Source organism: Elgaria multicarinata, chromosome 16 (assembly GCF_023053635.1).
Source record: "Elgaria multicarinata webbii isolate HBS135686 ecotype San Diego chromosome 16, rElgMul1.1.pri, whole genome shotgun sequence".
NCBI lineage: Eukaryota > Metazoa > Chordata > Lepidosauria > Squamata > Anguidae > Elgaria > Elgaria multicarinata.
This window is the reverse complement of record NC_086186.1, coordinates 19471958-19497935: the sequence shown is the minus strand read 5'-3', so window position 1 is coordinate 19497935 and position 25978 is coordinate 19471958. Positions and strand designations below refer to the sequence as shown.

At 46.9% G+C, this 25978-nt stretch overlaps 1 protein-coding gene across 2 annotated transcripts; it reads right to left on the bottom strand.

Annotated features, from left to right (window-relative positions):
* Window positions 1–230: 230 nt before the first annotated feature.
* MFGE8 (milk fat globule EGF and factor V/VIII domain containing) lies at window positions 231–25570 on the bottom strand. 2 transcript variants are annotated; one of them, XM_063142280.1, is made up of 10 exons: window positions 25411–25570; window positions 17528–17653; window positions 15076–15201; window positions 14516–14629; window positions 12664–12845; window positions 9583–9738; window positions 7166–7310; window positions 5112–5314; window positions 3443–3598; window positions 231–1062 (listed from the first exon to the last, which is right to left on the bottom strand). In XM_063142280.1, the coding sequence occupies exons 1-10, from the start codon at window positions 25481–25483 to the stop codon at window positions 919–921; spliced, it is 1425 nt and encodes a 474-aa protein (XP_062998350.1). In that variant the 5' UTR covers window positions 25484–25570; the 3' UTR covers window positions 231–918. The 2 variants fall into 2 exon arrangements, with proteins under 2 accessions (XP_062998350.1, XP_062998351.1); XM_063142281.1 differs by having other exon boundaries at window positions 5112–5296.
* Between the last annotated feature and the right edge of the window lie 408 nt (window positions 25571–25978).

Here is a 25978-nt window from a genome sequence, read left to right as displayed (position 1 = left end):
AGTTTCTAGTCCTTATGGTGGTGAAGATAAACGTGGGCCAAACTGTGTTGGTGATTTCCAGCGGGGGGGAGGGATACTCAATTAGCACTAAAGATTTCTTGTCCTGCCCTGTGACTCCAAAAGCAGAATAAATGGAGCAGCGCTGGGCACACCTGCTTAATCTACAAAACTTACCAAGATTTGGGGGGGGGGCGAACCCAGCTTTTCTTGGTGCAGAGTTTGAATCATGCTTTAAAAAAAAATAAAAAGAGAGAATATACACAGCTCCGTCTATGACCTACACCACACCTAGATTACAAAATGTGCATCCGTTTTCCACCAGTTTAATTGCTTCCTGCAAAGAATCTTGGGAATCGTAGTTCAAGGAGGGAGACGAGCAGTTTGTTAAGAGAGCTCTAGCCTCCGCTGAACTACAGCTCCCAGGGCTCCCCAAGGAAAGGGACTGAAAACTAGCTTAAGTCTGCAGTATGTGTGGTCATGGCCGAAGGGAAACCCAAACTTGGCAGATGGAGCAGGGCCCACAAAAGCAAGACCCCCACCACACAAAGTGGTTCTTAAAGTGCAGTGCTCAGGAGCCACGAGAAATCAAGGGGACCAAGGCGTGGTGATGCAAATAGGGTGGCCAGGCTGTTGCATATTCTCTGAAAACAAAGGTGAGAGGGAGGGATGGGAGGGAAGACCAGGTGAGAATGTAGCGAGGTCCTTCTTTTCACATGGCTGCTGGCTCTGTCTCTAGAAGTCGAGCAACGTGGTGGCCACAACGCCCGACATGCACAGGGCATGGGATCCTTATAACAGCCTTGGGACGAGACAGAAAGAGGATGCCGGAACAGCAAGCGCCGTGGGTCCATGGGAAAAGGTCGAAGTGGGGGTAAACCAGTCCAGTTCTCCGCTCCATGGTCTCCACACCAGCAGGACCTACTCATCGCAGCCCAGAAGCTCCACGCGCAATGTGATACGGTTGTGCCAGGATTCGGGCAAGATGCGCACAAACCGGGCATAGAAGGGCACGTCAAACACGTTCTTCTTGTGCGAGTAATTGTCGTGGTTGCCTTCAAATACCTGTGCCGGCAGAGGAAAGTGAAGCAGTTCCATTAGAAGAGGCAAGAGGTAAGATCAGCCTACCTTGCAAGGTTGTTGTGAGAATTAACTTCTTCTTTTTTGCTGTTGTTCAGGACAGATAAAATTCTATTAAAACTTAATGTGGAGCCCTGGTTAGGATGTTCGATTTGACCCTGGGGAAAAACAAGTTCAAGTTCCCCATTCGGCATCAAGGGTGGCTACGGCAGGGGCAACTGCTAGAATCTATCAGTCGAACAGGTTAAACTATTCCTCCCTCCCTGCTCCTGCCACAGAGCTACTTGAAGGAATGGTGGGATCTAAATGCAATAAGTAAATGTAACAATAACAATAATGAGGAGGAGGGGAAGAAGAAGAAGAAAGAGGAGGACGAGGAGGGGAGGAAGAGGAAGAGGAAGAGGAAGAGGAAGAGGAAGAGGAAGAGGAAGAGGAAGAAGAAGAAGAAGAAGAAGAAGAAGAAGAAGAAGAAGAAGAAGAAGAAGCAATGAAGAATTGGCTCCACAATTCAGCTTCCTAAAATCTCAGCTTGTTTTGTAAGTTTCTAGCCCATTTGACTGCCCAGATATGCCTGCTTGAAATCTCAGGAGGGTGGGCTTTAGTACCCTATATAGATATTTGCCCCTCCGTCCTGCCCCCCCCCCAGGAAGAACATTGTAGCAAGGGGAAATCCAGCCCCGTCCTATCCATCAGCTGGAGAAGCAGCAGTCACAGGGAGCTTGCTTCTCCCTCCCTGCCAAAAAGAACCCGCAGTTCCAAGTGCCAGCTACCCTGGTACTGCAGAGAAGAAGGGAGGCACGCTCTGGCTTACTCAGGGCCAGGGGGAGGTTGCGCCCTCTGCCTCCCAGGGAGAACGTCATGATATGGAGGAGAACAGCCTGGTCCCATCCATTGGCCAGACGACAAAGGGCTGCTGTGGCAAAAGTGGGGTGTTTTTTGGGGGGCGGGGGGTATTATTCCAGCCGGTTGCAAGCTAGCTTGCGAATCATCTGACCGAAAGGTGGGAACAAATCTGTAATAATCAAAGAGGATGTGCATGTGTCTGACTGTCAACGTCACTGCTTCAAGACCATGAACCTAAGACACCTGAAACATGGCGTGCCTATGAAGGAGACCCTAGGGGTGGGCATCTCGGGATTATTTCATTTTCAAAACCCATTTGTCAATTCCAATTCATTTCAATGTGTCCATGCAGCCAAAGCCTGCAATACCACCATCAGTCACTAGGAGCAGGCTTCCCTAACCAATGCATAGCTTAGCAGGACATACAGTTTGAAGCCAGGGAAGACTAGGAGCTGAGGAACGGAGCTCTACGCCTGCCCCATGGGTGGGGTAGCTTCCCGTTAGGGGAACGGAGTGGACAGACCCCTCCCTTAAAGGGCTGCATGGATGCACCTGGCAAGGACCAGTCTAGGGGTGCCAGTGGCCATGGCTTCTCAGATGGGGCAAGCACGGTGTGTCCAGCTTTCTGACAACTGTGTAGGTTTGCTTGGAGACTTTGCTGTCTCAAACTATTTTGTAGGCCAAGGGACAGAGTTATATGCCCGCTCCTTACCCACTATTGTGGGGCAGCCCCCACCCCCGGGGAAATGGAGCAAACAGGTCCTACCTCAGGGTATTGCAGGGGTGTACCACGACAGGGACTGTGCCATGGGGGAGCCAGGAGGAATGGCTTTACACAAACAGGGTGGACACCATGGGCATGTCTACACCAGCCCTATGTCCTGGGATCGTTCCTGTGCATCCAAATGCCACACAGGGGATCCCGGGAGCAGGCAGGGACGATCCCTCCATTTCCCTGGGATAACCCTTAGGTATAGAAAGGGCCCACGTATCCAATGCTGATAGCTGCCTACATCTGCTTGCAGTCTTTGCTGTATTGTATAGGCTATTCCCGCCCATGCAAAGCCAGGTCTGTTTGCTTGGAAAATAAATAATACTGCCCTGCAGCCCCAGAAGAAAGGATGATGATGATGATGATGATGATGATGATGATGATGATGGAGGAGGAGAAGGAGGAGGAGGAGGAGGAGGAGGAGGAGAAGGAGAAGGAGAAGGAGAAGGAGAAGGAGAAGGAGATTCTTATTTTTGTAAACCATCCAAAGAGCTTTGGCTATTGGGCGGTATAAAAATGCAGTAAATAAATAAAATAAGAAGATGAAGGAGGAGGAGGAAGAGGAGGTGAAGAAATTCTGCAAAGCAAGAGAGATTCTGCAAAACAAGAGAAATTCTGCAAACGTGCTCAGTTTGCGTAACCCGCAGGCGGTGGTCAAGGCAGCCCCTGGTGGTGCAGAATTTGAACTGTTTTAGCACAAGCTGCCCCTGCTTTCCATCAATCCTGCAGAATTTTTTTGCCTAAACCTACCTTGGTATTATTGGTCCGGCTGTCCTTGTAAAGTGTCCAGGATTTCCCATCGTCACTGTAGGCCACTTTGTAAGCCGCCACGTACTGAATGTGCCCAAAGTCACGCGCTCCTTGGGTGACAATCCCGGCCACCTTTTTGTGATCCTGGAGATCGATCTGCAAGAAGCAAAAGGATGGGTTTCCTTGGTGAAAATCAGAGGCTCTGTGGGTCAAGGGAGGCCCTTTACTCCTGAGCGCCAGATGTATTTGGATCTGAGCATTTATATTTATTTACAGGATTTATACACCCCTCTGTATTTAACGAGATTCCTAAACAGTGATAACGAACAGAGCGCTGGACTACAACTTAAATGCGAGATTCAGGAAAAAAGTGGGGTTCAGAAAAAGCATGCAAATGTGCATAAAAATTTTATAAGGTTCATGTAGAGAAGCTTTGTTGCTAAAGAACAACATTATTTTTCCCTTCCTGGCCTATAATTATTGTTTACTTGGGACTGGACATGAAATACCAATCTGATGGGGGGCGCGGGGGTTGTTGTTTTTAAACCATGTCGCTAGTAGCAGATATCAAGTACAGACAGGCTATCCTCAAGTAGACAATGCAACCTAAGAAATCCCAGAAAGAGAAGAAGATCAGCTTTTGTAGGAGGAGGAGCACATGCATACCGCGCTTGAAGATAGCCGTCGTCTGATACTCTGAGATAAGCTGCTTCTCAAAGTAAATAATCCTGTCTTGAGGCAAGCTATTTTTCTTTCTATGTGGATGGTCTGGATTAATGTTACTGCAGTATTTGTTAGAAAGAGCATAAGTTCAGGCTGTACACATAAGAAGTCAGGCATGGATGCTGAATGTTTAGAACAGGGGCGGGCAGAAAATCTATCAGGATCTACTGGGAGGTCTCTGAGTGATTTGCAGTGGATTGACAAGGGTTTCTGAACGCTGCTGTTTAGCAGCGACAACAGCAAAACTTCTCCCCCACCAACCCATATAAGATTGCTGAAAAGGGAGAAAGCCAGGGGTGGATTATTGTTCGAAAGGACTTGCAAGCTAGGATCTGGTGCCAGTCACACAGTCCTCGGCTGAATCAAAGCACCTTAATTCTTAACCATATGTCTGCCCACCTCTGCCATTGCTTTGCACCTGGCCTTTGGTTGATGGAACTTGGGGTTCTAATAAAAAGAAAGTAGATCCCACAAACTTGAAGTCTGCCCGCTCCTGGTTTAGAGCACAGGCCCTATCCAGCCACCGATGCACCCAAAGGCCACAAATCCGAAATTCAGTCATTCACACATACACACATCTTTCATCCCATAAAAACGTAAGAAGAGCCCTGATGCTGGATCAGACAACGGGTCCATCTAGTCCAGCACTCTGTTCACACAGTGGCCAACCAGCTGTCGGCCAAGGACCAACAAAGCAGGACATGGTGCAACAGCGCTCTCCCATCCATGTTCCCCAGCAACTGGTGCACACAGGCTTACTGCCTCAGATACTGGAGGTAGCACACAACCATCAGGGCTAGTAGCTATTGATAGCCTTTGCCTCCAGGAATTTATCCAACCCCCCTTTTAAAACCATCCAAATTGGTGGCCATCACTACATCTTGTGGTAGTGAGTTCCATAATTTAACTGTGCGCTATCCCCATCTCCTTGGGCGAGAAGACACACCTGAAGCCATTCATCCTCCTTGTTGTTGAGGGCTGACCAGGCATTGCTCTTGCCCGTCCTGTCCAGGCGGGCATAGTGTGGATGCCAAGTGAACGCATCAATGCCCCACGTCTTGTACACACTGGAAGCTGTGATCTGCTGGTCAGCGATGAGGTGGGATTTCATGCCCAGCGGCTCCGAGCAACCTGCCATGTTGAAATACACTGTAACACAACGGTTTACAGACACAGTGAAAGGGAGGAGTCCAGAAGAAGCAAGATCTCAACAAAGCAACAGAGAATCCAGCACCATCAAGCAGATATACCCAAACAATCCCACCACCACACCCATAGCAGCTGCTTTTTTAGTCTTCCACATTCAGTGAACTGTTTTCCACATTGACTCGTCTGCCAAGGAGCAATGCAACACCTCGTAGGAACCAGGGATGTGCAAGCCATCTAAACACAAGTCCATCAAAGTTCTTTTGCTTTATTCACCGTGGTTAAAGCCGTGGTTTAAGGTGTCTTCTGAACACAGCCTGGCTTTCTGGCTTAACCACTGTGGTTAAAGCCGTGGTTTAAGGTGACTTCTGAACAGGGCCAGTCTTTCCCTGGAAGCCCCTTCTTTTAATCTCAGATGTTTTGAAGTTGCTCTTTGCTTATGCAAAAGCAAAGCTTTGCACATTCATTGTATTTGGGCAAAATACAAAAGAGGAGCCCATTGAACCCACAGACCCGTAAAAAACTGGCTTTGTCATCTTCTTTCGAAATTTAGATTGTAAGCTCCCCGGGGCAGGGATCTGTCTATTGTTTTACACCTTACAGAGGTGTCTATGCCTGACACCTCTGTAAAGTGGCAGGCATACTGAGGAGTGGTAGTAGTAGTAATGGCAGCAGAAGAGGTAAAACAGTCAGCCATTTTGCAGTTCCGAACACCAACAGTGGGTGTCACTGTGATGATTGATGCAGACAAAGAGGAGTATAGTGAGAGCAGAGAGACAGAGACACTAAACTGGCAGAACACGAACTCGCGCCCATTGAGGCTGTAGTCAACCAGTAATGAAGACCCCAATAGGGAAGTTAATGAAAGCGTAGACCTATCAACCCACTCCTCACCACAGGGTCCCAATCATAATGCATTTGAGCATTTCCAGGGCAATTTTGAATGATGACCACTGGACAATATAGAGGACTTGCCCCATAGAGAAGTGGCAAAAGACTAGCACCTATAAGGCCTCTACTTGGTTTCCCAGTGGTTTGGACCAGAGACCTGGTTCCCCAATCTCGCTGATCCAATAAAGCCAGATGAAAACTATGCAAGAGAAGACAAACTGCAACAACTTGCTTCATTTGCATAATTTATACAGCTCGCAGAACCCAGCTTTTCTTGGTGCAGAATTTGGGACCGCAAGAGCTTTAATTTTTTCACAGCGCACACAGCTTTGGCAATTAACCACAATGCCCGGGTCACCAGGAAGAGAGGCCTACGTTTTCACGGGAAGTGCCGACAGACTTTGAAAAGCATAGGTTAGCAAAGGCAAGAGTTTCAGCGTGACAGACACCCCCAGGTGCTCCAGCAGTCCTGCGTCAGCATTGTGATCCCCTTTGACTTGCCCAATCCGCATTTAGGAAAAAGCATCCCCAATGCGGAAGCAGGCTGAAAGAAGAGACAGATGAATCCGTGAATTTCGCTTTCGCTCATTTTTCCAATCTTAAATTCAGTCCATCCCGAACTTTGAGAATTTCATATTTCTCCTAATACATGCATTTTTGGCTTATATACATGGATTTTTTTGCCAGGATTTTTCTAATGATAATGTCTATTTCATCAATATTTTCTCCACTGCAAAATTTGGAACAGTGCGAATTCCAGTGGATAGCTGTGTTTCGGTTCAACACGGCAGTTCATAGGTGCAAAATGAGGCAAACTCACAATAAAATGTGAACTGGGAAAATTTCTCCCCCATCCCTTGGCTGAACTCGGGACACCGGAGCACGGCTGCCCTGTGATTAGCCACGTGAGAAATTGCACCACCACCACCACCTAGCACAATTAGACCAACGGGAAGCATTTACCATTCATTTCACAGCCAATCAGCTCAAAGCGCAGAGTGCAGGCTCTACGGCAGATCACAGGGTAGATGCGGATGTACTGTGCTGTGATTGGAAGATCAAAGAAATTGGTCACCATGCCGTCGTTGTCCATGTTGCCCGAAAAAACCTGTAGGAGGAAAAAGGTGAAGTGAACAATGTCTCGGGAACAGAGCTGGGTACTGGTCCTTCACACAGTTCCTCACAGTCTCCCTCTTAACCAAGGGCCATCTGATTTCGCAGCTACATCTGAGAGACAGTACGGCTTTATGGTTAGATTGTGGGAATTTGCTCAGGGAGATCAGAGTTCAAATCCCTGGCCAGCCATGACATTCACTGGGCTTGGGCCAATTACTTTCTCTCCCCTAGCCTATCTCATAGGGTTGTTGTGAAGATAACCATGGGCTGAGCCACATCCATACACAGTACCCTAAGCTCAACGGAAGATGGGTGGAATTATAATAATGTGGAGAGCTAGTGTGGTGTAGTGGTTAGAGTGTTGGACTGTGACTTGGGAGATCTGGGTTCTAGTCACCATTCAGCCATGAAGCTTACTGGGTGAATTTGGGTGAGTCAGTGACTCTTAGCCTAGCCTACCTCACAAGCTTGTTGTGAAGATAAAATGGAGAGGAGGACGACCACGTAAGCTTCTTTGGGTTCTTTGCAAGAGGAAGACAGCTGGGATAAACATTTAATAATATATAGATGATGATCATCATTATCATCTGAACTCAGGGGAGCCAATGTTATTTAGTTACACACAGTATTAAAGGTACACTATTGTCTTTTAAAGCTGTTTCGGATCTTGTGTGTTACTGTAGCACGACATAAAAAAGGAAATATTACAGATGGACTACCAATTATTCTATTAGATAATAGGCAACTATCTGAAGTCATTCAATTCAAAAGCAGACACCTTCACACTTCTACCCCATCACTCCTTTATCATAAAATATAAATTACCTAAAACACATTAAGTAATGAAAGGCAAAACTTAGGCCTTAGCTAGACCTACCTGTTGTCCTGCGATGGAGGAGGGAAGATCTCATGTTGTGTTTAATACAAGATCCCTCCTCCGTTTACACGCAACGTGCAATGACCTCAGAAGGAGCGGCATCGCACCCTCCATTTTTTAATTTTTAAAGGGGAAACAGCGCATGAATGCTCGTGCGCAAAAGGTAGGTGATCTTTTTAATTTATTTTCCCTGCTCCCCCCACACACACCCTACTGCCCCCTGTGCATGGAGCTGGGTCAACCCACGGCAACTGGCCACACATTCCACGGTCTTGGGCTCAGCCCGGGACTGCAGAAAAACCAGGGCCAAAGTGGAGGTTTGATCCCGTGATCCCCTGTGCATCATATGGATGCACAGGGATGATCCTGGGGTTTGCCCCGGGATAAAGCTATTTTTCTTTCTATGTGGATGGTCTGGATTAATGTTACTGCAGTATTTGTTAGAAAGAGAATAAGTTCAGTCTGTACACATAAGAAGCATCTAGCTATGACCAAAGTCTACAAAACTAAGCTAAAGAATTAATCATAGAACTGGGGGCTTGCCTGGGTGCAGAACTTAGAATTCTACCTGCAAAAATATACACCCTTCCTTATATGTAATGTAGATTAAGGCTGTAATCCTATACATGTTTACCTTCTGAGTTGATGTGCACAGGATTGCACCGTCTATACTTGTCACTTTAGCAAACCGCTTAAGCAGTTCCAGTGATTCCAAAACACACTTGCTCCAAGAATGACCAGTATGGTTTTTAACAAACCCTTTGGTTGGGGAGAGGGGGTGTGCGTGCAGCGCCTTGCAACTAGAACCCTCACGCCTCGTCTTTCATGCGGAAGCTAACTCAACTCACATGTGCTTTGCGTCAGCCTTCTGACGGAGCGAGAAAAACATTTTAAAGGAATGCCAACTATGCCGTTTGGAGCAATCTGCTATTGATTATCTTGCTAGTCGTTGCTTGTAGAAGAACTCAAAGCACTTCTGGACTCCCAAATATTCCATGCAGTCTCCTGAATACCAGCAAGCAAGGAAGGCTCTGCCAATCAGAGCAAAGCAAACTAAACAGGATTCGCATTCATGAGCGAACAGACCTAAAGTTCCTTGCTCTCTGGTAGGGAGGGGCTGGAACCATGACTTAGAGGAGATGGGGAATATGGAATGGCAGGGCCTGGTCCCTTTCTTGAATTGCTAAGATTTCATAAGCCACTGAAGAACAGTGGCTAAGAGTCAATGGGTACAATCCTATGCATGTTTAGGCAGAAGTTCTAAAGTCCTACAGTTCTAAAGTTCCCCAGCCAACCATGCTCAAAAGCATTTAAGACATGGTAAGTATTATTTCAAATATAAAGGGAATCCCTCCCAGTTCCCTTTCCATTATTCTTCATGGCTCACCTTATCGTGACCTTGCTCCTCATCCTGGCAGAACACGAACTCGCGCCCATCGAGGCTGTAGGCCACTTTGTAAGCCCGGACATACTCCGCCTTGCCGACACGCCGTGCCCCTTGCATGGATACACCAGAGAGCCGCATTTTTCTCAGCAGGTTTGCCTGGTGGGTGGGGGAAAAGGCGGCCCCAAAGAGGGCGGAATTACCCACATTGGCTGGGTAAATAAACCAACAATACACAACGAGGCTCAACACCCAACTGCAGAACCCTTTCTGGTAGCTGCCAGACGCCATTTTTAACTCTCCCATTCGCCTCTGCCGCAGCGGTGCGGACAACTCCCAAAGTGTGTCCCTAATTCTGTACTTTTGTTGGAAACCAGGGAAAGCTCTCTTTCGCTTAGGGCTTGGTGGTCTGCCTTAAAATTTTGGATAGAAGTTAGTCTTTTGGGGAGGGACTCAGGTCTGCTTCCATGTCTGGCTCAGGACAACTATGTGAACAGCTGGTCCAAGCTTCTTGCCAGGAAGGCAGCTTCAATCGGTCTCTCTTCTTCCCTCCTCCTTAACCTGGGCTTGAATTTTGCTTTTAAATCTGTTAAACAAAGACTGTGGGATATAGCCTTCTGCGACTTACGCACTCGCTCTCATGTTTCTTGCTCTCCCAGTGCATTGCACGTTCATTACGTTGGGCCTCTTCAGCTGGCTAACTATCTAAGAACCTGTTGGTGGCTAAATATCGTACTGCTTTCTCCAAGGCCAGATGCAATGTTTATTCTATTGAATTACTTCAGGGCAGATAAGCTGGTGTCCCTTATCAGGAACAACGGTGCTCCCGTAGGAATATGGAAGTGGAGACGATGGAGCATATCCTTCTGTCCTGTAGCTTTTATAATCAGGCCCGCCATCTTATGATCACCCCATTGTTGAGTAAACTGTCCAGAAGTTCAGACAAATTTTATGTTAAGTTTCTGTTGGAAGATAAGTCCTCAAGAGTAACTTTGGCTGTTGCTAAATTTCTTATAGTGGCGGCCAGGATTAGAGCTCTCTGTGTATTAGACGAAAGTTGATAATAGCTCTAACTGTCTGATGTTTCATGTTTGATTCTTGTTTTTTCATGGATCTATGGATCGCAATAAAGAGGTATGGTATGGTAATACCAGTGTGCATATCTTACAAGGGCTTTGGGGAAGAAATAGTAAATAAATAAGGGAGGCCACTGGAATTTGCTCCAAAAGCAGCCAATGAATTTTGCCTCCCTGAAATGTTCCCCCTTTCGCCATTGTGCCAACTGCAAATGGGTCAGCAAAATGGGGGAAGAGACCATTTTGACTCAGCCTTAGTCACTTACGCTCACCCCTTGTCCCTCTGTCCTTGGTCAACCCTTGGGGTGTGATCCCATTACCTAAAACTGCAGCCAAGGGTGTGCCTCTGAATAACACCATCAATGTGCCGGAGTCTAGCACATGCATGCCTATGAAGAGGAGTGCTTTTAATGGCTGTGACACGACTTTGGAATCCATTTCCTTTAGGGCAGGAATGTTTCAGCCCGAGGTTCGGATTAAATTTCAGAGCTCTCGGGAGCCATCTTCCAGTGGTGGGCAGGGCTGAAGGCAAAAGTGGTGGTGTCAAAAACCACAGTATATTTTAGCTGAAAGCGCTTCCTGCCAGTAACTAAGCCTTAGGAGCGGCATTTCAACTTTTTTAGAATGGGGGAAAAATACACAAAAGCCCTGAAACCGCCAAAAGATTGGTTGAAAGGGGGAATGTGGGCACCTGGGGAAACTCAGAGGGCCAGATTTAGCCTCCAGACAGACTGGATTTGGCCTGCGGGTCACAGGTTCAACACCCCTGAATTAGAGACTCACCAAAACTCGATTGAAAGCACTGTCAGGCTACGCTCTTTGGTGGTAAATGTTCACATGTTAGGGCTGAATTGTCTTCGGCCTGTGCAGCAATTAAGGCTTTTTAAAGGGCTTTTTTCAAGCCTATTTAACACAAGGAAGGGGGATTTTCAGGGGGGTGCAGAGCTCAGGAAGGGGTGGCTTCTTCATTCCCTCCCCAAATGTGAATCACCCCCACCAACACCCGCCCCTGCTACAATTTGGCTTTTTTTAAAGCTTCCATTGGCCCCCCAAGGGAAGTTACAATGTCTAGTCCGGGAACTTCAACTATTACAAAACAGGGCAGCACGGTTACTAACAGGGACTGGCCAACGAGACCACATCACGCCAGTCCTTTTCCAACTTCACTGGCTGCCAGTCCAGGTCTGGGCCCGATTCAAAGTGCTGGTATTAACATTTAAAGCCCTAAACGGCTTGGGGCCAGGCTATCTGAAGGAACGCTTCCTCCCGTATGTACCTGCCTGGACCGTAAGGTCATCCTCAGGGGTCCTTCTCCGCGAGCCCCTGCCAAAGGAAATGAGGCAGGTGGCTACCAGGAGGAGGGCCTTCTCTGCTGTGGCACCCCGGCTGTGGAATGAGCTCCCTAAGGAGGTTCGCTTGGCACCTACATTATATGCCTTTAGACGCCAGGTGAAGACCTTTTTATTCTCCCAGCATTTTAACAGTCTATAAATAAATTTTAACTTGGTGTTTTAAATTTGTAATTTTGCATTGCTGCTGTTTTGATCTGGTTGAGCTTTTATATTGTATTTTATATTATGGTTTTATACTGTTGTTTTATACTTTGAACGGTTTTAATTTTTGTGAACCGCCCAGAGAGCTCCAGCTATTGGGCAGTATAGAAATATAATTAATAAATAAATAAATAAATAAATAAATAAATAAATAATAAATAGTCTCTGTGCAAGGGAAGGGCTGAGAAAGGGAGGCTGCAGAAACAGTCATCCGGTCTGCAGGCCACTGGTTCCACACCCATGCCCTAGGCCAGCCTTATCAAACCTGGTGCTCCTCCAGCTGTCTTGGACTACAAACTCCCATCATCCTCAAACCAGCATGGGAGTTGTAGTCCAAGACACCTGGAGTGCCCTATGCCGATCAATGCCACCACCACCACCCAGTATCTCCTTGCTTAGATTTTTGCAGCTCTTAAATCCCACACTGGACACATTGCTCTTTCTTGCGTCGCTACCTGGATCCAAGGGTTCCTGTCATAGTTGCTGGAGGTCCAGGCATTCACAATCCCCTTGTTGTTGAGGCGGGCGAGCTCAGGACCCCAGCGCTGCAGACCAAGGAACCCATAATGCACGGAAGAGGCTGTGAGCTGGGTGTCTGCAACGGCGCCCGTCTCCAGGCCCAGGGCATTTGCACAGCCTGCAGTACACAGAGAGAAGAAGGAAAGTTCATGAATATGAACGGAAGCAGCAAGGCAGAATGGAAGCCAGAGGAGAGGAAGAGCAGGAGAATAAAAAATGAGGACATCTGAAAAAGAAACAGCCACCTTCCCCCCGCCCACAAATCATCCTATATACCCGCCTTTCCCAAAATGGCATCCTCCAGATGTTTTGGACTTCAAATCCCATCAGCCCCAGCCAGGATGGCCAATGGTCAGGAATCCTGGAAGTTATAGTCCAAAACAGGTTGGGGAAGGCTGCACTGTGGCTACATGCTCAGGCATCGCCTTAAGCAGCTAAGGAATCCAGCTACTGGAGTGATTCTATCCAACTCGGCTGGCCGCTGGAATTCTCAACAGGAAGAGTCATTAAAGCTTCATTTTTCAGACTGTAACTTTCCTTGAGATATGATAGTTTCCTAGCTCTGGCTTAATTCCCCTTCCTTCCAGCTCTGACCCCTGGCTCCCACCTAATGTCTGCCTGTAACTCCATTCTGGCAAACCCTGACTCAGAAACGTTGAAGCAACATTCATATATGAGTCCTGTTGTAGATATTGAGCTTGTCCTTCACAGAGGCAGACCGTCCATATAGGTAAACTAGATGGTTGCAAAATACAACTTTTTTAAATAATAATAATAATAATAATAATAATAATAATAATAATAATAATAATGATGATGAACATTTCATGTCTCTATTTTATACTATCTCAGAAACATTGGTTGGGCGGACAGTTGGGGGGAAACCAAATCATTATGACTGTTTAAATGAATGCACTTAAAAAACACTAAACCCAAAATAGGGGCAAAATGTTTCCCAGTTTGCCAAGATCAGCTTAGATCTACCCTTAGGGGTTGGTGTGGGGGCAGTGATTTCATGGCTCACCTAGGGCAACTATTCTAACGCCACACTGGTCCTTCAGCAATGAGATAATGAGACAAGCTAGATAAAGGATGGGTCAAGGGGTGGGCAGACACCTTCAGAACCCTTATATCAGCATTCCCCAACCAGGTGCCCTCCAAATGTTGTGTGACTTCAACTTCCATCAGCACCAGCCAGCACAGCCAATGGTCAGTAATGCTGGGAATTGCAGTCCAAGACATCTGGAGGGCACCGGGCTGGGGTAAGTTGCCTTATGCAGTTGTCATACACCCCGGGTGGCCTTAGGTAAGCCACAGTCGCTTGGCTTAGCCCGCCTCACAAGGGGGTTGTTGGGATCAAGGAGAGAAAAACGATAAAGGGACTTTGTATTCCAAAAAGTGTTACACAAAAATGTAAAACAGTACAATGCCCTCTTGTGTTTTGGGTGTTTCTTTTGTTCTTGTTCATTTCTCTTCGTATTGCATCGTCTTTCCATGAAAGGAATCGCTTTTATGTTGAGAAAGAAAGAAAGGAAATCAAAAAGGATGAAAGAATGCCCTCTTTTTCTCCTGGGTCTGATTTGCGTGTTCGCATGGACACGACGGCAAATCACTCCACATTTGGACACCGGGGGCTCACCAGGAATAAGAGGCCCTGGACCCCTGCCGTAGATAGATCTTCAAAAATAGCGGAACTACACTTTGACAACGATCAGCAAATGTCACACTTGTAACCCTCTTTCGCTTTGTCCCTCCCCTCCGCACCCGCCATCGTGAATAGGAACTTACGGATATGGCAGGTCTTCCCCAGGTAGGGCGAAGCACATTTGCAGGTATAGTCGCCGCTCAGATCCACGCAGCTCCCTCCGTTCTTACAGGGCTGTGACGCGCATTCGTTCATGTCTACGGGCAAAAGAAAGGAAGCCGGGATGCCCCCGCCCCAAAATTCAGCCGAATCAGGACTGGTACTTAATAAAAGAAATCTTCGTCTAACCATATTTATTGGAGAGGTTCTAAGATTGCCCAAGAATTAACTCCTGATAGTTCCAAAGAGGATACAGGATTGGGCCCATAGAGGGAGGAAAGATTAAAGCCCTCAGACCCTGCCCCCAACCCCATGTTCAGGTCCCGATCTAAATCAGGCCCCTTACACAACATGAAAATAATACAGAACTGCTAGATATGGATTTAAAGTAACGTCTGCCTTGGGCTGTTAGCATCAAGCCCTACTTGTGGGTCTCCCAGATGCACCGGTCAGGAGCAGTATACTGGGTTAGATGGGCCTTGGGCTCAGAGCCAGCGAGTGCTGTTTTTCCCTTTGCAGGGCTACAAAGACATCCCACACTCACTATTTTCGCAGTGTTTGCCTTCATATCCCGAGGTGCACTGGCAGACATATTCGGTAAAGACGTCGCCCCTGTTGGGAACTAGCTGACACACACCGCTGTTCTTGCAGGGGTTCGGGTAGCAGGGACCTGAAGGCAAAGAGGTGTGGAGGAAGAAGGAAAAGCAGATGTCAAATGGGGAATGGGAAAACTGGAACCACAATCCCATCCTAGAGCTAACTCTGTGCGAGCCGGACCTCATCCACCCAATTCATCTTAACTCCCCAAACATGCACGCATCTTGGTTCAGCAGGGAGATGGGAAGACAAATAATGAACTGAAGAATTTGCATATGAAAACCATAGCAGGGCTATCTTTTCCAAACAATTGAGAAGATTTGCATGTCATCCACATGGGCACCAACAGAAAATCAACCAGATGCAATACATATGCTGTAGGGGAATAGTAACTATTCCTTCTAATATGGATTCAAGCCTTCCTGTGCTAATATAGCCAAAACTGCACCAGCCGTGCGCAACAGAGGTGTTAGCAGACTTGAGGCAACCAAGTTTTGTAGATGGTCATAAAATCTTTAGCGGGGGCAGGGGGGATCAGTCCACTAGAACTCAATGGTACAGGATCTAGAGAGAGAGAGACAGAGACAGAGAGAGAACTGGCAACTGGGTGGAAGAAGGAATGGAGTGGCTGAAAAGAAGAGAGGGGTGGCGAGAGACTCTGGGCTCATCTACACCAAGCAGGATATTCTACTATGAAAGCGGTATGAAGGGGGTATATAAAAGGCAGGAGCCACACGACTGCTTTATAGCAGTGTTGAAGGGCACTGCAGGATCTACGCTACTGCTTTATAGTGGTACTGAAGTGCACTGACAACTGTTGGGGCCCATGACACAGCTACACCAAGCAGGATAGAGCACTCTGAAAGTGGTATGAAAGTGGTATATAGTATGTGTCAGGGGCTCCAACAGTTGTCAGTGCACTTCAATACCACTATAAAGCAGTAGTGTGGCTCCTGCCTTTTATATGCTGCTTTCATAGTGGAATATCCTGCTTGGTGTAGATGAGCCCATAGATATAAAAAAGGGGTAGAAAGAACCATCTCACAGCCTGAATAAGTCATTTTCTGGTTCACACTGAACAGCTACTTTAAAAATGCCTCCAGGGTCGGAAAAGAGTGCTGCCCATAGAAAATAACAAAGAAATCAATTGTTTTAATGCACCTGGGATTAGACATATATGTCTACCTAATCCCAAAACAACAAATTGGAGTGCGGGAGAAAGCAGTCTTATGAGCACAGATGATGTTCATTGAGTGGGCACAGAATGCTGACTGTTTGGAGGGGGTGGGAGAAAAAGAAACAGAGCAGGGGGGAGGGTGGAAGGGAATGGAATGGTTGGAAACCTGAAACCTCCACACTGCAACATTTTGTTGTAGAGCCCTACTTGAAATAATAATATTTTGTATTATCAGGGTGACTGAGGTGCTTCACATATATTAGCTCATATTTAATTGTACGTGTTTTAATTTGTAAAGCCGCCTTGAGTTCCAGTATTGGTGGAAAGGTGAGATAATAATGATGATGATAATGATAATAATAGCTCAGTAAGTGTTATAACCAATAAGTAAATTAAATCAAGTTTAGGGTTATTGTTTCAGATGTAGGGCACTGTGGTGGAGAGCTTGTGAATTTGCACAACTAGCCAGAATGGTTTATTGCCCAGTACACAACTTCTCACAGATTTCCCTGTGAATTCTACCAAAGCGGAACTTTCCATGGAATGATTAGGACTGGGGGAGGATTCAATTTTCATAGCAGAACTGTGCATATGCCACCAGAAAGAGCAGAACCATTATAGATGACATATTCTCCAGTGTGTGTGATATCTATGGCTTGATCTATCATGCATCGGCCTAAATGGAACAATCACGTTGGCGTCATATTGCCAATGACTCACATGCACTTAAAAAAACCCACTTAGCACTCCTTCTAATAGCAAACTCAGGTGGTGAGTGCCGACAGCTATATAACCAAAACGGGGCCACTGAGAAATGAGAGGGAGGTATCCGAGTACTCAGGGGAACACTAAGGTTTGCAGAGGTACCAAAAAGAAAAAGAAAGAAAGCCCTCCTCCTATAATCCACTCCTGACATCCCATAGACTGTTACCTGGCGGAAAAGAGGTAAAAAGCACTCTAGAACAAGTTCTAAAGTTCTTGCATAAAAGTGCTGTTCCTAGGAAGAAGGCAAGAGCCTTTGAGCACTGCTTCCTATGAAGTTCCAGGGAAGCTCTAGGAATGATGCTTCTATGGCAGGAACGATCGAGGCCGTTCATAACACATTTCCCCCCTTTTCGCTCCACAAGACCACCGCCACGAGCACAAGTTTACATGACCTGAGTTTCCCATTGGCACATTCTAGAAGTTACAAGAAAACCTGAGCGCTGGACTCCACTTATACCTTTCTCAGTCTCATTGCAATTTATCCCCGTGAAGCCTTCTGCACAGATGCAAAGAAAAGGCGCTTCGTCGATGCCGGTGATGCAAGTCCCTCCATTCTTACAATGGTTCACTTCACAGAAGTCACCTGGAAGAAAAAGCAAGGGCATAAAGTCAGAGCAAAAAACAATTGCCCAGGAAAGGGTCCCCTCCCACGTAGTCATAACAACAAAAGTGAACAGGCTGATGATGTATCAAACCCTGTATCCTGTTTCTGATCGTATTAAGCGTCCAGTGCCATAGGTGACGGAAGGATATACTTGGAGAGAGGCAGTGGCTCAGTGGTGAAGTCACCTGGTTGCCCCTCCAGACTACAACCGCCATCATTCTTGACCAATGGCCATGCTACCAGAGGTTGATGGGAGTTGCAGTCCAAAACATGGAGGGGGGCAAGTTGTACAGACTAAGAGCCCTGCTGGATCAGACCAACGGCTTATCTAGCCCACATTCTTGCATCTCATAAATGTGAGCCAGATGTTTCTGGAAAACTCCAAAGTCAGAACATGAGCCTGCTGTTCTGGGCAACTGGTATTCAGATCCCTGCTATTGCCAATCCTGGAGATAACATATAACCATCATGACTAGTAGCTGTGGATAACCTTATCCTCCATCAATTAGCCTAATCCCCTTTTAAAGCCATCTTACTCAAGGCCTGTCACCATATCCCCCAGCCCGAAATCAGATAGTTTAACTTTGCACCATTTGAAAAAGCCCTGCCACTTCTCTGTCCTGAATCTCCCACCCTTTGCTCACTGTCGGGAGGAGAATCTCCCAAAATAACCCCCTGTGCTCCCTTCTCCTCTGAGATAGGAATGGAGGCGTATTGTCCAAAGAGTTGGGTAGGGACGCGCAGCTTTCAGGAGCTTAAGCGACTCCCCGGAGCATTATTGCTCACCAGTCTTTTTATAGCAGGAGGTCCCTAGAGTTTAATCCCACTTCCTGACACTCCACAGCAAATGGGCCAAGCAGAAAACCAGGCTACAAACAGCCAGTTTGGAGGTGATAGTGCAGCTGCCATGGCCAAGCCGGGCGGGGGGGGGGGGGGGGAAGAAAACAGAGCTTGGGCAAAAAATCAAGTCACTGCCTGTACTGCTGCCCTGGCTGGTTTGGGATGATCTCATCCTTCATCAATGCGCTGCCACGAGGTATAGCCAGGGGGGAGGGGATGCACACACCCCACCCCCCGGGAGCAGAGAAATCACTTCCAACTCAGATCACCAAGCACCAGGAGCATTTAGCTGCCCTCCCTGCCCCTCTGTCCTGTCTCCCAGACAGCTCTGGATCAAGGCCCCGTGTAGAATGAAGGCCAAGCTGTTGCAGCCAAGCTTGGCCTTCAGAGAACCACGCCCTAGAGAACCACTGACAACTAACATTGGCAGTAATGAACTAGATGGACCAGCAGTTTCCCATGTTGCTAAAGCCCCCGATTCAATCCCTGACAACTCCGGTTAGAAGCGTCAGGTAGCAAATGATGGGGAAGAGACCAGGGAGAAGTCAGTCAGAATAAAAAATACCAGGCTAGATGGATAAGTAGCCTACCTTGCTACAAAGAAGCTTCCTATGCTACAGCAAAACTGTTCATCTTCAGAGTGCTGTAAGATTCTTCAGCATTTGCTTTTATTTCATTTCATTGCATTTATATCCTGCTTTTTTCCTCCAAGGAACCAAAGGTGGCATACATAATAATCCTCCTCCATTTTATCGTCACAACAACAACCCTGTGAGGTAGGTTGGGCTGAGAGTCTGTGACTGGCCCAATGTCACCCACTGATCTCCCATGGCCAAGTAGGGACTAGAACCTAGATCTCCTGACTCCCAGTCCAACACTCTAGCTTGCTTTTACTGCCCTAACATGACTATCCCTCTGGAATAAAATGTTTGCAACCAGTAACACCCATGGGTGCTTGTCCTTTCCCACCTCCTGCTTCTGTAGGCCCAAGCAGTGCCCTTTGGTATTTACTGCTTAAACACAAGCCCATCCTGACCAGAAAACAATGGAACAGGAATCTATCTAGTAGAGGGTAGACTAGCTAGCATTATCCATCCAGTCAGAGAAGTGTTGCCTAGTGATTAAAAGAAAGGCATGCATCTCCGTCAGGATTGCCCAGTCAGAAGCAATTCCAGGTAAGCAAAGGAAATTGGATAAGCAACATGATTATGCTCCAAAGCAGAGAACGTTGGCTCTGCTTCCTAGAGGAAGTGCTTTAAATCTGGATGCAGGCAGGTCATTTCTGACATGTGTAGTGTTTCCTGCAATCATGACTCCTGCAATTCAACATTTATTTATTTTTAAAAAAACTATTTTGAATCCGTTTTTCAAAACGTGTTACATTTAATTTGTAACATTTGTTAAATTGTTTACATTTTTAAAATCACACTTTTAATTGTTTACATTTTAAAATTGTTACTTTTTATTTTTATTTATTTTATTTATTGCATTTTTATACCGCCCAAAAGCCGAAGCTCCCTGGGCGGTTCACAAAATCTAAAACCATTCAAAGTATAAAACAAACAGTATAAAAACATGATATAAAATACACATTAAAAACTGATTAAAAATATGCCATACATGATTAAAACATCTTCAAAACATCCTTAAAACATCCTAAAAATTCACTGGAAAGGCCTGCCGGAATAGATCAGTCTTCATTGCTTTTTTAAATTATAAAAGACTGTCAAGTTGATGAATCTCCTCCGGCAGGCCATTCAATAGTCTGGGAGCAGCAAAAGAAAAGGTCCTCTGGGTAACAGTTGTTACTCTAGTTTTTGCTAGCTGAAGGAGATTCTTCCCAGAGGACCTGAGTGTGTGGGGTGGATTGTACGGGAGAAGGCGATCCCACAGGTGGACCCAAACCATGTAGGGCTTTAAAGGTAATAACCAACACTTTGTATTTCGCCCGGAAACTAATCAGCAGCCAGTGAAGAGATTTTAAACTGGTGTAATGTGGTCACCCCTAGGTGTACCAGTGACCAGCCTGGCTGCCATATTTTGGACTAATTGAAGTTTCCGGACTAGGCACATTTTTAAAATTGCTGCTTTTGTATCCCTACAATATGCTTGCAGCATACAATTTCCATGTGGAATTTCCAGCCTGCAAAGGTACTATCCAGACCAAGAGCTGCTTAGCTTCAAAGATAGAACTACATCTTTGACCACTATTTGACCCCTATTAGAAGCGGGTCTCCATTTCCTAAGTGCTCCAGTTCCTATCAAACTCTCCCTATAGACCCCCACACAGCAATGATCCAAAGAAACCCAAATCCTGCCTGGAGAGAGGTTTGATTCATTAAAATGCCATCTGACGTGTGCAGAGGCTGATGGAGAAGTGAATCCATGGTGGCTTCCTGTTATGTGCAAACCAGCCCAATATAAACAGGTATGTCTGTTCCTAAAGGGCTACTATTTTAAGGAGCACCTTCTCCCGTATGTTCTTGCCCAATTGCTAAGGTCATCTTCAGAGGCTCTTCTCTGAATGCTGCTGCCAACAGTAATGTGATAGGTGGCTACCAGGAAAAGATGGTGCCCCCCCTCTCTGTGTGATGCCCTTCAGAGGGAGATCCACCTGGCATCTACACTATATACATTTAGGCACTTGGTTAAGACCTTCCTCTTCCAGCAGACATTGAATCTTTAATCTCTGCTGTATAGTGCGGAATAATAATAATAATCTGTTGTTCTCATTATGAATTTTACTGCTGCCTCTTTAATATCTTTTAATGTTGTAATATTTTGATATTTTCATTGTTGTATTTAATGTTTTCATTGTTATTTTATTGTTATTTTCAAGGGAGGGGTATTTTTATGATTGTAAACTACCCCAAGACCATCTGCCAGTTGGGAGGCATATAAACTTAATTCATTCGTTAATTACTAAAAATGAGGAGGCTAACAGGCAAATACCCCCTGCCCCAAGGCCTGGTGCCAGAAGTGGAACAGAAGCTTGTCATCCACACACACCCTCTGCACATGCACACACAATTGTTTCTGGGTTTGGCAACTGGTGGAGGAGGGAGATTTAGTACCACTTGAAGGCTAGTGTTGACCCATCTGCTGCCACCCATTGCCGAAACTAAATGAGAAACAATTATCTTTCCTACTATTAAGTCAAAACCAAAACACCAGGGTGGTTTGTACTGATAGCAGCATCCACTGGGATGTTCATTCATGCAGAATTCAGTCTAAAGCCCTCCAGCTGCATCTCTTCACCTCCCCCACTCTGTACCTGCTTCTGCCTTCCTCTCAAAGGGCTCAATAGTGCTGACTCGGGACAGACAGACGTGTTCCAAGAGCTCCGGCAAATAATGCTGAGCGCCTTTGGTTCATGCCTGTACCCATCAAAGTTCTGCGGTGGGAATCTAAACCGTCTCCTCCCCACCACGGTCACCATCAATCAGAAGGAAAAGTAGGCTTCAGCAATTGTCTCAGGAGTCAGGCAAAACCTTGATGGAAAAAGACTCTCTGTCTGCGACCACAGAGATGGGCATCGGAAGCGTTAGGAGATCATTTGCAGGAATGTACATCTTCAGATCCTCACTCTACGTTTATTATATTTTATCCTGCTCTTCCTCCAAGGAATTCATGATGGCACACGTTCCACAAACACACACCGCAGCTCACTCGTTCGCTTGCTTGCTCTCTCTCTCTCTCTCAAACACACACACACACACACACACAAATATTGCCCTCACAACAACACTGTGAAGAAGGCTAGAAGAAAGGATACAGCCTGCTCCAAAACCCAATGGATAAGCTTCATGGCCATTTGGTGGATTCAAACTCAGGTCTACATGATTCAAGTCCCAAACTCTGTCCCAAGGAAGTTGCGCCTATTTCAGCCCAAGGGGCAAATTCAATTTTGGAAATCTCGTGAGGGGGGAGGGGCTGCATTCCAGTGGCAGGTAGGGCCAAATACCAGCACATTTTAGCTTACTGCTCTTACTGCTAGTAACTAAGCCTTAGGGAAGGCTTTTCAACCTTTTATAATAGGGGAAAAACCAGTGCAAAGGCAGGAGAAGCCACCAAATGACTGGTGATTGGGAGATAGGGGACGTGGTCAGGGGAGGGTGTGTGGTCAGGGGAAGGGGCGTGGCCTGCTGCAAAGTGGGTGTGGCCAGTTGGGAAATCCCCAGAGGGCCAGATTGGGACACTGGCTGGGTTACATTTGACCCAGAGACCTGAGATTCAACACCCTGCTTTAACCAACCACACTAGTTCTCTGAAGACTGAGTGCTTTCAGACAGAAAGCTTCTAGAAAAAAAATGGCATTGTGCACCTATTCTGTCTCTTCCTCCCTAAAAGAGTCTTTTTGTGGAGAAGTGGGTGGGGGGGTGAAAGAAAGGGTGGAGAAAGTACAGGAGGGCTAGAAGTGAAATTCACCATCTTCTGGACTCTTCATAACATTGCATGGGCAGGGCAAGACAGACAGTCAGAAAGATGGGAGGGAGAGGCACTCTAAACCTGCCCACTGCTGGCTTTTGCTCCGCCCACCACCATTACCCCCCCCACACACACACACACAGATGGCCCCCAAGGGAAAGAGGTTCGCAACAGAAAATAGATTCTTCAGCCCGGGCTATTGCCATGGATAACACCTTTTTTAAAAAAAATGTTGCATCCATCCCAATCCAGACCACAATTCCTTGGAAGTACGCCTCTTTGGTTTCCAGGGAACATCCTTTCCCAAAGTTTAAACTTTTATTTATCCCCCAAGGAGTTCAAGGCAGCACACATTTTATCCTCATGGCAAACCCCCATGAGGTAGGTTAGGCTGAGACAGTGACACTCGCCTGATGGTGTCCGGCCGGGAGAGAATTTGAACTCGTACCTCCCTATTTCGAGTCTTTATACTGGAACCTTTAAACTGTGCAGCCTCCATTCAACCCCATCCTGAGCCCTTTGGAAAGGGGAGCCTTATAAATAGCCATTTACTTGGCATTTTTCACCCGAGGTGAGTGCCAGCACTCTCGGGTGGATGGTAAAAAGGGGCTTGCATATTGGCAAAGGGGGTGTGGTGGTTCTAATTTCAGGCCTTCGCTGAGACAGAAATCACTAATTTAAGCATGGCTAGTAAAAAAATTGGTGCTGGCTAGCAACATTTGCATATATACGCAAATGTTGCTAGCCAGCACCAATTTTTGTGAGGCTTCCCTAGGAGTCTGCACTTAAAACAAGTTGTTGATTTTTTTCTGAAGCTGCCCTTACTTACCTAGGATTGCCTCTATCTAATCTGGATGGTATTGTTTATTTTAGAGAACCCCCACATCTAAACAGTACAAAACAACAAAACTGACCTAGACTCACTTGAAACCTTAAGGGTGCAATCCTATGCATGTTTACACATTTTTCCCGTCGAAACATGCATAGGATTGTGCCCTAAAGCAGTTGAAATCTGTATTGTTGCTTTTAGCGGAGAGCTGAGTCAGGGCTCACTGGGGCCTGACCTCTCAACCAGTTCTTGACAACTGGACTCAGCCATGAAAATGCAAAAGAACAGTTAATTTGAGTATGTAAAGAGTGCCTTTCAACCATTGAAATGGCATTGTGCACAGCTGGGCAAAGCTTCCAGATAGCAGTTTCCAGGCAGGATTAAGCCTTTGGAGGGGACAAGGCTCAGTGGTAGAGCACATGTTCCCCAGCACCTCCAGTTGGACTTCTGTCTGAAAGCTGCTGCTGAAGCAATACTAGGCCAGCTAGACCAGTGGTCTTACTTTGCATAAGCCAACTTCCTGAATTCTAGATTCCCAAACTCTTTTTAGAAATTAACCACTGTACTAATCCGGTATCTATTATGAAGTCTATTGACCACAGCCTCTGAAAGAACCCTTCAGAAACGTGTAAAAGACTCCAACATTGCAAACCCATAACACTCACCTGGGAGTAACTCCCATTGAACTCAATGGGGCTTACTTCTAAGGAGACACGTACAGGATTGCAGTATAATCAAAGACAGACCCGCGCACACCTCTGCGACTGCCCTCCAGGTGTTTGGGATTTCAACTCCCATTAACCTGGGCCACTATGGCCAATGGCCAGGGATGCTGGGTGTTGTAGTCCAAAACATCTGAGTTGGGGGAGGCAGATCCTAAGCCTTGGAAACAAGATGCTTTTTTTTTTTTTAAAAAAAAATGACAACGAAAAGATAATTCATAAGAAGTCATTTGTTCCCTAAATGATGGCTTCAAATTCTTAAGTCAAATCCCTTTGGTTTTCATTTCACTGAGAAGATCGATGAAACAGTGTCCATGTCTCCAGATTTCTAGTGATCCATGCCATATTGTACCACATTGCAAGACACTGGCCTGGTGATCTTCAGTGGGCTGGGATGGGGACAGTTTGGCTGAAGTTCAGAGGAGTCGGGGATGGGGTGGTGGGTGAGGTTTGTGGAGTTCACGTAGTCACCCTGCTCGGTCACACACACACACACACGATTTAGCCATGTCACCAATTTCTACGAGGCCCCTAACTAGTTAGGACTCGCTAAGTCTTACGCACAACCCATACGCACACCTTAACCCAGAGGTAGGTAAAAGGTAAATCTCCAGAATTGGGGGACTTCAACTCCCAGAAGCCCTTGCCAGCAGAAGCCAATGGCCATGAAGTTTTCAAATAGGATTTTGTGGAAAGAAGGGGATGGATCCGGGGTGGGATGGGGCGGGGGACTCGATTTGGAAAGCCCCGGCACTTCTTCTCCGTGGGGGTGGATGGGGGGCGAGCTCAGCAGTCGTCCCCCCCCCCCGCGCGCGCGCCCCCATCACTGCCAAGTGACAGCGCGGAGCAGCCTGGAGCCAAGAAGGAGAGAGAAAAGTGGGGGGGGGGGAAGCAGGCGAAAATGGGTGCCTACTCACAGCTGACAGCCACCAGCAGCGAGGCGAGGAGCAGAGGCCCCAGCCAGAGCTGCCCGGTGCCGGATCCCTTCATGGTGCGCCTTCCTCGGGGCTGGGCTGGGCTGCTGCTCGCTCTTGCCGGGCTGTGTTGTGTTTTGCTCTCCCAGGGATGAGCCCGAGTCAGCGAATGACTCAGTTCAGCCAAAGCAAGCAACCCGCCCCCTCTTTCCCCCGCCCCGAAGGCTCCAGCTGCCAGTTACGCTCCAGCTGGCGGGCCAATGGCGAGCCGAACGGGAGCAGCAGCAGGAGCCGCCGCCCGCGAAAGCTCTTGACCCGCCTTGCGCCTCTGAATGCATAAATCGGGCCGGGCCGGTCTGGGCTGGTGGGCGCATAGCCGCCGACATGCGACAGAGCAGGCTTGCCATGGCGGCAGCCAAGGAGCCCTGCTGGATCAGCCCCGGGTCCGCCTAGTCCAGTATTCTGTTCTCACATCAGTCCGTTGGTTTCTGTTCACCACTCTGCTGCTAAGATCATCTTCTTGGCTCGCCGCTCTGACCATGTTACTCCACTTCTGAAATCTCTTCATTGG

Coding starts and splice junctions, on each gene's coding strand:
- MFGE8 (XM_063142280.1), bottom strand. CDS start 25,483: ATGAAGGGATCCGGCACCGGGCAGCTCTGGCTGGGGCCTCTGCTCCTC. Junction 17,654..25,410: donor GCTGCTGGTGGCTGTCAGCT/GTGAGTAGGCAC, acceptor TTTTTCTTCCAG/GTGACTTCTGTGAAGTGAAC. Junction 14,630..15,075: donor AGGCAAACACTGCGAAAATA/GTGAGTGTGGGA, acceptor TTTTGCCCGTAG/ACATGAACGAATGCGCGTCA.